At 31.1% G+C, this 13,233-nt stretch overlaps 1 protein-coding gene across 2 annotated transcripts; it reads right to left on the bottom strand.

Moving 5' to 3' along the window:
* Nucleotides 1-644: 644 nt before the first annotated feature.
* On the bottom strand, nucleotides 645-12,716 carry LOC134725690 (acetylcholinesterase-like). 2 transcript variants are annotated; one of them, XM_063589715.1, is made up of 3 exons: nucleotides 12,621-12,716; nucleotides 4,521-6,006; nucleotides 645-3,620 (listed from the first exon to the last, which is right to left on the bottom strand). In XM_063589715.1, the coding sequence occupies exons 2-3, from the start codon at nucleotides 5,996-5,998 to the stop codon at nucleotides 3,335-3,337; spliced, it is 1,764 nt and encodes a 587-aa protein (XP_063445785.1). In that variant the 5' UTR covers nucleotides 5,999-6,006; nucleotides 12,621-12,716; the 3' UTR covers nucleotides 645-3,334. The 2 variants fall into 2 exon arrangements, with proteins under 2 accessions (XP_063445785.1, XP_063445784.1); XM_063589714.1 differs by lacking the exon at nucleotides 12,621-12,716 and adding an exon at nucleotides 7,547-7,600.
* Nucleotides 12,717-13,233: the final 517 nt, after the last annotated feature.

Raw genomic sequence — 13,233 nt, 5'->3', positions numbered from 1 at the left:
ATTTCGATTACTCAAGTAAATTAGTTTGATAAAATAAAACCTATAATTGAAATGAAAAAAGACAACTGCATGTATTCATCAGTTTATAGTGCTGATAAAATAGAGTGTATTAATATTACTTGAGAGTTTATAAGATTAACCAGATCTTCTTACAAAATTTACTATATTTCCTTCATTTGAAATAAAAGACTTTTAATGTTTGTCAATACTTCTAGACCTTCTATATAATGAACAAAAAATTAAAAATAAGAAAAATGAATTCAATATAGGAAAATACATGTAGTCTTAAGTTTAGTCATATTAGTTATGTACTTCATTGAAGTAGTAAGTGTAATTGTTATAAAATTCCTTAAAGATTAATTTTCAATTAGAATTACAATTTATCTTATTGCCACGATATAGCCTAGAATTTTTGTGCTAATGCGGCGAAAAGCAACCAACAATTAATCAATCAATAAATGTTAGAATAGATAACCATTGACTCGTCATAATGGTATGACATCAAATAAAGTTATATATTAGTGTTTATACTTGAATTCGTATGAAGCTTCGAGATATTTGCCAACTTTTAAAGTAAAGACAAATTTTCATAAACCGTCGATTGTTGTACAAATCAGTGTAGATCTTAAAGAAAGAATACAAAATCATTTTGATAATCAACCAACGCATTGAAATTTTTATTCAGTAATAGATACATGTTTTCAAATTTTGCCACTAAAATCATATTCCTCTTGTACACCTATGTGTCTGAGGTTTATTAATAAAGTATTAGTATAAGTTTATGATTTTGAAATCTCAACAATATTCTTGTTTTTACTAATCAGAGGATCAAAGACTTCTAATCAAGGAGACACAGACATTGTTTTGATATCAATTAAGTCTAATTAATTATAAATGAGAGATTTATTCACTATACATGCCCCTAGGTTATAAATTATTCTCCATTGACAGTTTTATAAGGTGTAATTAGGGGTTAACCAAACAAAGGGATGAATTCATTCATGTTAAAATAAATAAATGATCTTTTAACATGTTTAGCACATACTTACAACTTTTCGTCCAATCAAATTGCTTGAATTTGTCTTCTAACTTTCATAGTACATACTTTTTCGTGTACTAAGTAACTACGCATGAATGATCACATGGGTAAGATTTCATTGTATCGTAATCAAGATATTGAAATACAAATTGCTACTGGCTATTTTGAAAAAAAAATTGTGTTCCAAATTATACTAAATAGTTTGTTCTTAGTTTTCAAATTAATTTTTAAACATCCCACTATTTAATCTTTGGATAAAAAAATGTTTTTGACAATTAAAAGTTTCTTTCAATTAAATAAAGAGTAACAAATATGTACATTGTAGTTCATTATAACTTGATTAGAGTACAATGCCATCTAAATTGTTAATCATGTATAGTATCTTGCATGTAATTACTTTGTACACAAAAATAGAGTGAACCATGAAACCTTGTAAAGGGAAATAAAAGCAATTTGATATATTTCGTCATGAATGGATTGATTATTGGTTGCTTAATGTCCAGTGACCGATATTTCACGCATGTAAACATTCACTAGAAAACCTATGGGTACATACCAGGGGAAGATCCATTCATTTTTAAAGGGGTTCTAATCAAAAATAAAGGGGGAGGGGTTCAACTTTATGTTCTTATTCTAAGCATTGATCATCCCCCAACTAAGCCTTTTCCACCACCCTCTTTTTGGATCTGCCACTGCAAACTATCTATATGTTTTGAAATTTATCATGTATAGTAAAACACAGCTTTATACAAATATACCAATAAACATACTAACACCAGCAACTACAATCTTTCATTCTGAAGTCAATAACTTACAATGATGATAGTGAGTAGATTTACAAAACTATGTAAATGAGCTACAGCTAGTCAGCCAAAACATACCAATAGACTAATTACAGGATTACTCAAGTTGTAAATATGTGCTAAATTGGATATTGTATAGAAAGGTATATACTATAAAAATAAGAGCTTGGGGCAAAGCCCCGCGCTCTTATTTTCATAGTATATACCTTTCTATACAATAACCGAGACTTAATTTTTCTAAATTTTTTTTTGTATATATTTCTTTTCAGAGAGAGGAAACCTCTCTCATTGCCAAGATTGAACTTTATTCAAATATATCTGATAGCAATAAGTTATTAAATCAAACTGAAGTCAGTATAACAGAAAAACTTTGCAAATCATTGAAAAATTAACTGCAATATTAAGAAGCAATTGATGCAGGGGTTGCCTATGCATGTTCTCATGTTGATCATCACTCACTTAATATTTTAAATAGTTTAAACCCTCTGAAAGAGCTTCCATCTAGAAACAACGGTCAAAATAACATTTTATAAACCAATGCTTTTAAAACTGTTTTTGTAATGTTCTAAATTTCCACTCTAAATAAGTTGAGCAACATAGTTGTGTTTAAACTTTTTTCATTATTTTAAAGCGTGTAATCGACAGTAATCGAAAAGTAATGTAATTACTTTTGATAAAGTAATTGATTGTAATCGATTACATACAAAAATAAGTGTAATCGATTAATAATCGATTGCACAAAAAGCCTTTATGTAATCGATTACATTTGTCAGTAATCGTGCCCATCCCTGATTCAGATGCAAGAATATCAATATATAAACTTAATATGGGTTATTTGTATACGTTTCTGTAAATCCGTTTTTCCTCTTATTGTTGATGTGTGTCACTTAGTTTTAGTTTGAAACCTAGATTTGTTTCCTCTCAGACGATTTATGACATTTGAACAGCAGTTTAATACTTATTGCCCTTATTTACATATATATATATAACTTTACCATTCTAATGTTTTAGATAAGAAAATCCCACTTCATTAAGAGCAGCGTTCGATTATATTGTAAAGCAAACATTCTCCAAACATGACAAATGAATTATAAGTGTAATGAAGACGTCGATTACTACAATGCAACTAAGGGGTCAATGAAATACATCCACAAAATAGCACTAAAATTAACATCATTTTTAGCTGAAATAGTTATCAAAAGTACCAGGATTCTAATTTTATACGCCAGACGCGCGTTTCGTTCAAATAAGACTCATCAGTGACGCTCAGATCAAAATAGTTAAAAAGCCAAATAAATACAAAGTTGAAGAGCATTGAGGATCCAAAATTCCAAAAAATTGTGACAAATAAAGCTTAAATCTAAGTTCAGTTTCAAAAAACGGAAAACAGTTAAAATAAGTTTAAATTGGGATGTAGACTTCTTAACAGATTAATGCCTCTTAAGGTGCAGTGGAGTATTAAAATTGTTTTAATATATGTAAAACACTCTAGTTAATTTGATCTATAGAACCACAACACAACAAACAAAAAAGGAAAGTAACTTATTAACAGTTTATGTCTGTACACTTTATCACTGCCATTGGTCGGGGATGTTTGTACTATTGGCCTGCGTGTTGATGATGATGGGTTTAATATTCTAGGGATGTCATTCAGCCAGAAATCTACACGGTCCTTAAAAATGTGTTGGCCAGTCGTTATGTTGATATCTAAATTGATGTAATGTTCAGTTGTTGTGTCATATTGTTCCCACTTTGGGAGGTTTACTCCATTGACATCTCTGAAAAAATAAGAATTTGTATTAACATAAATTACAAGAACTATTCGCAGGTCTGTAACTGAATTAAAGTCCGGACGCCTTACTCTTATCCAGGAGTTAACGTATCCGTATTGTCATCTGATAAAGTCCTTAGATTTCAATATTTTCTAACTGACCATAAAACTACAAATTGGACATAGGCATAATTATGCTATCATAATTAAAACAAAATAACTTAATTTTTGGCACATGGTGTTAAAAATGACGAATCTTTTTAAAAGTATGAATTATTTGCTTTGATGAAATTTTCAATGATTCAAAATAGTTTTTCACATAATTTACTTTGGCCGCCACACCAAGATCTAGAAAGTATTTGTTTCTAGGGATCCAATATCATCAATAGAGCTCTTGGTAACGGAAAATGGTTTCTTAAAGGTTCGGAACAATAACGGTTATTCAACGTGTTTCCATCATCAACGTATAAAGGTGTAGTATATTAACACTCATACCTCATCATTTGTATGTAAAGTCAAATATTTTGTATCTTAAAACATAAAAAAAAGAAATCCGGTCAATTTGATAAAAACACTGGTTTATTGTGACATATGAGACATAAGGAAATCAATAGATAATACTGTTCTAATACAAAAAAAACCACCTTTAAATGTCTAGTACTGTTTTTGGTTGACCATACTGAAAATACGTGATCTTGATATCGCCAGTTTGATAACCTACAGATCTCTAACTATTGTATTCCAATATAATTTACTTCTAGTGAAAACACATTCCTTGGTATAAAGGCAATAAACCAACCCCAAGCAATTATATTTATTATGAATCATGAATAAATTTGAGAAAATAAACAATTTTACTGAGAGAAAAAACAAATATCATCACCCTGTTCTTCAGTGCAATACTCACCCTGTCTTGGCAAAATTAGTCCAGTACTTTAACAGTTTCATAGAGAGCTCTCCATCTTGGTCTGTAGGAAGTGTTCCCGGGAAAAAGAAATAATATAGGTCAGTTGCATGCGCTGAACCATCAAACCACTCTGGATAAGGTATTGTAGACTGTGGTAAGAAGATATACTGAAATTGTTTTCCGTTGCTGTTACCTGTGTGAAGGCGCAGTGATTCCACTGTTGGGACCATAAACAATAGGTCTGAATATGCATTTAGAATATCTCTACTTAGGTCATCACGTGTTAATGCTGCGCCGTATTTATCACATATGGAAATGGCTATGTCCGTGTTATTATTGTACACTGCATTTGCAATATCAGGAACAAGAACTTCACAAAGAATCCGTTTTGGTATATGATCTGATACGTTAAATTGAAACAGATATTGACCCCCTTCGTATAGAAAAAAGTCCAACAAGAGCGAACCCTCTCCAGAATTTGTTCCAATGATGACATCCAGTGACTTAAAAAATGTAGAAGCTGATGAATTAAGTAACAATTGTTTTGGTTGAATTGGCAATAATTCGCCATCAATTATTGGGGCAAATTGACTTTGGATAAGACTAGAAGAAAATCGTTTTCCTTGCTGTGCTAAAATATCGTTTGCATTTACGTATTTCATGCATTGCGTTAATTCCTCTGGATCTGATTTAGAACAATTCACATTGTTTGCTACCTGTGACGAAGCATATCGTGTTACTGATCCCATGCTGAGTTCTGAGATAGCGGTTCCACTCTGCATTATGGCTCTCTGGAATAGTCCTTGATTTTGTGGCATTACAGATAATAAACCCACACTAAATGCACCAGCTGATTCTCCGAATATTGTGATAGATTGACTGTTTCCTCCGTACGAGGCTATATTATCTTTTACCCACTGTATCGCCAAAATCTGGTCCCATAATCCATAATTTCCTTTACTATTGCCGGTTGCAAAGAAACCAAAAATATGTAAACGGTATTGAATAGTAACAACTATAACATCGCCAGCAACAGCTAGATATGCTGCGTCATATAACTGGGCTTGCCCAGAATAATAACCACCGCCGTGAATCCAAACCATAACAGATTTGTTACTTTCGGTCGAAACGTGATGTGGAATATATATATTTAGAAAAAGACAATCTTCGGAGATATTTGTATTTTGCAGAATGGATTCCATTCCGGTCAAGTCTTGATAACATGACGGACCAAAGTGTCTAGCATCTAAGGTTTTATCCCATGATCCATACGGCTGTGGTTTCTCGAAACGTAAATTATCGACAGGTGCTTTAGCAAACGGTATGTTCTTGAATTCATAAACATCCTCACTCGATAACTTCCGACGTAAACCGAGAAGTCCACCAAGTGGTGTACTAATTGTTACTTCTTGTAAATCTTGAGAGAAAACTGGCAATAATACACATAGTAGAACTGTTAACTTTACTGAAATCATCATGGTCTCTTCTGTAAGATAATATTTAATACAGATTTTTTTAATTTAGCAAAACATGTATACTTATATTTCTCAATGTGATATGTATACTTTCTCAGTATTGGTATTTCGTCCTATCATTGATAGACCGAAAGTCATATACCGGTTACTATTTTAAATCGTTCAAGTATTTGATCCGTTTGTTGTTGAACCCAAATTTTCCAGTGGCAGACCAAAAGTTGCCGACCTTCATCCCCGGACGGACCTTTATTACAAGACCAACAGATTTATGATATTGATAATTTGTTCTCGTCCTGAATGCAAATAAAGGTTTTACCATTGAAAGTAAAGCAAGCATTAATAACTCATCATATTATTTTCAAACCACTAAGTTAAATGTTAGAGTAAAAAATACTACAAATAGACTAAAGTTGATGGAAATTTGTGTGTTTTTCAAAAATTCAACAATAGACAGATCTTTTTGAGATTTGGTTTGCAAGAAAAATAAATATGATCTTCACGTATTTTTCATTACTGGTTTCATCCTTAATAAGCATGAATTAATAGTTACTGGACGTTAAGCAAGCAACAATCTATTACTCATTGTTTAATTTTTATTATTTTGTTTTATTTTTAAGATATTGTATTAATATTCTATGCTAATCTTTTTTAAGTTCGTAAAATATTCTTTATCTATTTAACCAACAATAGGTCATGATAAATACATGTTTAGTCAAGCATACTTTTTTGTAATTAATAAGTATGTACAACAATAACAATGCACGCTATTTACTTCTAACACAGATTTGTAATGTTTAATTCCTTCTTTACACTTTGCTAAGGAGAGTAGTAGAGCTTAAAACATTTTTTACATTAAATTATTAACGTATTTTAAATACTTAACGGTAAACAAAAACAAGCATTGTCGAAACATCACACACATGTGATTATAAGATCATATACAGGTTACAAAAACGAAACAAAAAGTGGGATAACAATTAAAATTGAGAATGGAAATGGGGAATGTATTAAAGAATGAATTCTTATCTGATAGGAACTTCTTACAATCAAATGTGGTATAAGTGTGACAACTACACACCTCTCCGTCCCAGTCACAATTTATAAAAGTAAACAGATATCGGTCAGAGTATGGTCTTCATCTCGGAGTAAGGGCTCACACCAAATAGCAAACTATTAAGGGCCTCAAAAATGACTTTTCTAAAAATAATCAAACGGGAAAAAACAGCCGGTATAATCTAAATAAAAAAACGAGAGACACTTATGAACCACATCTTCAAGCGACAACTGTTGAATTTCAGATACCAGACTTCGGATAAAAGCAAACAAATGCATCTGGTTTAAACATTTAAAAGAGGTGCGATTAGATAACGACAAAAGTAGTATACAGCTGTGATGAATGACTGAGTATTATTGCGGCAGTAGGACAGCTTCACTTTGTAAATCAAGAATATTTTTACTTTAAGTAAGAATTAATAAAATTCATGGAAAAATAGAAAAAAAACCTCTGATTTAAGTATTTTGCAATGAAGAGATAATATCATACCAACTTACCTGCTGGGTATTTATACGGGTTGTGTTACTAAATTTAAAATATGTTTACATTTAAATCAATCAGCTAAAACGAAAAGGACACCGTCCAGACTCAAACGCACAGTAATTTTCTATAAAAAATTTAAGAATGTTTACACACCTTTTGGCAAACATAATTTAGATCACCGCGTTTACATAGTCAATTTAGCTCTTAAATCATAATTGTACTACTTGTATCTATACATTTGAAAATAGACATTAAATTAATTGAGGCTATAAAGAAAAACTCAGTTAGTTATGGCTAAAACATTTGAAGTGGGATCTTCACAGAAAATAGGACATACTTTTATATCTTTATATTATGAAGTATCATCGTAACCCATATATAAAATAGTGTTTCTTGTGTAGAATCTGTTTTGTTTTATTAAGTTTTGAAATAAAATTTCGGCTACTTATGTTTAAAACCTATTTCGATCTCTAGAGCCGATTAACTATGTTACCTTATGTTTACATGATGTTTTAACTACAAGAAGACTATATATCTCTCTGTGTGTACGAGGTGGTGTATTTATCCAATTATTTATTACATTAGTCATTCCTTTTTTAGTCAACTATGTAGTTCAGGAACAAATTAAAAAAACTAAAACCTGAAACCAAGTATGCCTCATGTTTAAAACAAATTTACAAAAATATATAAAAACAACAAATACTAGAAGTTCTTAAATATTTTATTTTAAAGGTAAGCTTTGAAGAACCAATGACAGTGGATCTAATGTTTCTGTAACACATTTACCTTATTGTCATTACAAGTGAAATAAATAACAATGTGTAATTATTGTTCCAAAACAACTTTGAAAATAGTTTGAAAACTTTATCACTGAAAGAGTTATTTCTCTTTTGTACTTGTTTCACCATTGACGAGATTCTAGATATTTTTTCGTAAGCTTCTTTTACAATCCTGGAATCTTTGATAACTATTTTTAGCAGTTCAATTTATTCCAATTAATTGCAATTTAACACACTCATATTAATTTAAGTTTTCTATTTATCATGTTTATGGTTGATATTTTATTAAGCACTGGTAATATCCACATTTACTTTCAGATATACACTCTTTTAATTTGTAGACACAGAAATAATATGAAACTATTTATAAAGCAATTTCAAGGGATTTCAGTGGAAGCTTCATCAATGTTGAATAAATGATTATACGTTTAACACATAATTTTTTGTTCAACAGGGAATATTCATTTTAGAAAATTCAAAAGACAAAGATATGTGTTTTTGTAAACAATAGCTTACATCAACATCATTTCAACTCTGAAGGATAAATGCCTCAATAGAAAGAATGCAACACCTCCTTATTCTTAAAGAGATGGGATTCTCTGACTGTAAAATATATTGTAAATAGCGGAGTATTCATGCAATCAGTCGTCTAAGTCTGAATGTATTCCTCTGCGATTGGGCTACTACATCATGTAGACAGTGGTATTGCTAATTGACTTAATTTAATAATTGTGCTTCAGATTATGCATCATTCAATATTTGAAAATTAACTATCATTTTTAGTTTTGTAAGCGATTTAGGGCATGACATATCGTGTAGAAATAGGAAACGAGAAACACCTTTGATCCACACCAACAAAAAAAACTGAACATCAGGCTCGTGATTAAGGACAGGTACATACAAATGTAGCTGTTTTAAACGTTATGAGAGGTACCAACCTTTATTCTTTCCTGAAACAATAGTGTAACATCACAACATGGAAAGACACATTCTAAAATTTCTTAACTCAATCAACAAACATGTTAAAAAAAAACAAGTGAACATACACTGAATGCATTTAATCTATGGCACATTGTAATTACACAATTAATGGAATAAGGAGTAGGATGTTAAACCATATCAGAGAGACAACCATATCCTTGGACAAAATGCCGCCAAATAACATAACGTAAACAGGTAAATACAAAAATTTGAAGTAAGATATAGGTTGCATTTCTTTCTAACCAAAATTTTGTAAACTTTGTGTGGTGTTTGTTGTTGTTCTCTAAACGCTACGATAAAAGAAACAAATACAACGTTTTTATAAGTCTTTACTGGCCTGTTTTAACTTTCAATCATGCATGCCATGTTGTCCAAACAGGTTTTTTACAAACGTAGAAAAAAAATATATCGTTTAATCAAGTTCAATTTGGAGACGAATGTAGCGTTTGCACTAAACAACGACGAACGACTAACTGTAAACGCACCTTTAGCGAATGCATAGTTTGTCAAAGTTTGTATAAACTTTGCAAACATCTGTTACAAAAAAAAGATCAAAACATTTGCGTGCATAGTTGTTTGCATCGTTTGTGTTAGAAAGAAATGCACTCAAAGTCATGGAGTACGAAACTAGTTTTTGGTTGGGATAGTAAGAGATCAGAAATGGAATTTCGCATCAATAGATATCAGACGATGTGGTATTTAAATATAAATTCTTAACATTGGTAGACCTATAAACGATGTAAATAACACATAATTTTAAATACTGGTTTTCAAAAACACCAGTGTCACCTGTATATACAGTTTTTAAACTTTTGCACTTCACCGCACTATGTAAATATCTTTCTACATATTTCTTTTAAAGCGTTAAACCTTATTATCCCAAGTTGGGAGTGTTCTTATGTATAACGGAGGAAAATACCTGTACAAAACAGAAAAGTGAATATTTATAGTTGTTCCAGTAAATAAACTCATCATAGAAGCCAGAATTAATTTGAGTATATACGTTAGACGCGCGTTTCGTCTACAAAAGACTCATCAGTGACGCTCAAATCCAAAAAATTAAAAAGGCCAAATAAAGTACGAAGTTGAAGAGCATTGAGGACCAAAATTTCTGAAGGTTTTGCCAAATACAGCTAAGGTAATCTATGCCTGAGGAAGAAAAGCCTTAGTATTTAAAAAAATTCAGACCATATGAGTATTTGGACCGTACTCATACGGTCCAGACCGTTAATGTATTCTCGTACGGTCCGACCACACACGTACGGTCGGACCGTATGAGTATACGCGTATGGCCCAGTACGAGCTGACTATACATGTTATTGGATCATATGGGTTAAATTAAATTAAACATTTATCATCATCTTTATTTTTAATTTTACAAATTATTACTATTACAATAACTAGTACTAAGATGGGTAAAAATGAACAAACGAACAATTGAAATTTAATATTTGTTTAATTGTTTATCTGAATCCTATTTTGGTACTCTCGCCCAAGGTGACACTTGCTTCCACAAGTAACGTTATTTTTTTTACGTTTACATTTTTGTTGTTTATGCATGTTCCTTTGCGTTTGCATTTTTTGTAAAGTTACTAAATTTTCTAAAACAATTGTCCTTCCACATTATGTTTACTTATGATGTTTTCGATTTCAGTTATCATAATTCAATTAATGTATTACTGATCGACATGCTGAATACAAGAGATTTAATTAGCGAGAATTTTTGAAATATTTAAAATATAAATTTTTAATTCAATTACCATTGAACATTTTTATATCAATTTGAGAGTTAAGTTAAGTTGATCTGTTATATGCATTTGTATCTAATAAACTTGACCGACTTCCTAATTTCAGACAGACCGTACGCGTCCGGTTCGAGCGTATGAGTATTTTGAAAAAGTACGCATACAATCTAGACCTTTCGCGTAAGGTACAAATACTCAACTCATACTCATACGGTCTAGAACAAAGACATACCAAACACTAAGTTAAAAAAAACAGAGACGCCTACAAATAATACATGATAGTCTTGAAGTATAGATTCTGGGTGCCGTTGTTATTTGTCATCTTAATCACGTGTTATAACGTTCATTTTATTTATTTTTTACCTTCACTATTTAATCTATGTATTATATATATAGCTATAAAAATATGTGGTATGAGTGCAAATGATACAATTCTCCACCCAAGTCAAAACTTATCAAAGTAAACCATTATAGGTCAATGTACGGTCTGCAACACGGAGCATTTGCTCACACCGAACGGCAAGCTATAAAGTGTCCCAATTACTAGTCTATATAAAAAAAAAGAGAAACGAGAAACACGTATCAACAAACGACCACTACTGAACATCAGTTTCCTGACTCAGGACAGGTGTAAACAATTGCAGCGGAATCATACGTTTTAATAGTATCAAACCTTTTCCTTACCTTTATCCTTGTCCGTTTTCGAGTATATACTTGCACAAGGGATGCATTGCGTATTTGGATAAGTCATTGTACAGCTTTAAAGCTATGATGTTTCCACTGTACTGACTCTTTGTACAAATATTGAAGGTGTGCACATGGTCAGGGTTTTTGATTTATATCAATGTTTGAACATATTTTATATATAGTTGCATACCAGGTGAGTAGAGTTTCCTGATACCTCATCCTACAGTGAATCAAAGACGTATGCGTATTGATGCTCAACGTAATGTATATCAAAATACCATTTCGCTTCTGCGTGGGCATCATGTGTGTCCGCAGACACAATTATATCTCAAAAAAGTGCTTCAATGACTTTGTCATTATGCAGCTACTTCCAAGTAAAGTGCGGGGAATTACATTGTCGTTATATAGGGTTATTAGTTTTCAACCTCTGACAATATTGAGTCTGTCCTTTCAAGGAATATTTAATTATATTTTTCTAATTTTTCTTTTTTTGAAATTCCACATAAAAACTGATTAGATCATAGTTTTGAATAGTTTTAAAGTGACTTTATGCAGGAAAATACATAAAATAATGCTTAGTAGCTAGTTGATACATTTGTCTTTTTAAAAAAAATATATAAGTGGCATATAAGGATCGTAGTGAATAAATTTATTGGTTTTCAAAAGCTTTTAATCCTTGGTTTTGGTTGTAATGGTCATTTAAATTTGCAGCGCGTCATCCCTATAATTATTTTGAATTTCACTATTGTAAAATTAAGCTATCGTAAATTGGAAGATAATTTTGACGAAGTGAAATCATGACCATTGATGAGGCTCACTGGACAGTTCAAGAAAACGAGTAAACAAGTGATGTATCAGAATTAAACCTTAGTTTAGTATCATTAAAAACAACTTACAAACTGGTGGTGTCCTCGGGTTGTGGTTCAAACTAAATAAAATTTAACCTAGATTTGATTTTATTTTATGGTACGAATTGAATAGGTTATTTAATAGATATATGTATTTAAAACACTTACGACACAGTAAACGAACTTACGCAGACAATAGTACAGTACATTTAAATTGAAAAATCAATAATATCCACACAGGTAGTTCTCAATTGTATATAAGGTCAAATAACAGACCATGACTTGTGTAACATATTTCTGTTAGATTTTGTTTAGAGCTTGAAGATGTTGACGTCTAGAAGAGCTCTTTTCACATTCGATCTTTCTTTCAAATTAACGAAAGGTATGAACAAACTTTAAGGGAACATGTTTTTTATTCCCACCGAGAGATTTTTTTTCTCAATCGGTATTTTTTAAGCTACGCATTTAACATCTTTTAAAAAATAAAAGAAAATACTTCAAGATACACCTATGTTAATCACGAATTTACACATTTGCAATATAATTTATTCAATTATGCATTTTCAAAATGTTTATATCATTTATATTTAAATGGAATTCTTGCAATTTGATACTCTTAATCCGAAACAAAATTCCCCGTTATTTTTTAATTTATCGATTG

This window comes from Mytilus trossulus, chromosome 7, assembly GCF_036588685.1.
Source record: "Mytilus trossulus isolate FHL-02 chromosome 7, PNRI_Mtr1.1.1.hap1, whole genome shotgun sequence".
NCBI lineage: Eukaryota > Metazoa > Mollusca > Bivalvia > Mytilida > Mytilidae > Mytilus > Mytilus trossulus.
This window is presented reverse-complemented; position numbering and strand designations above follow the sequence as displayed.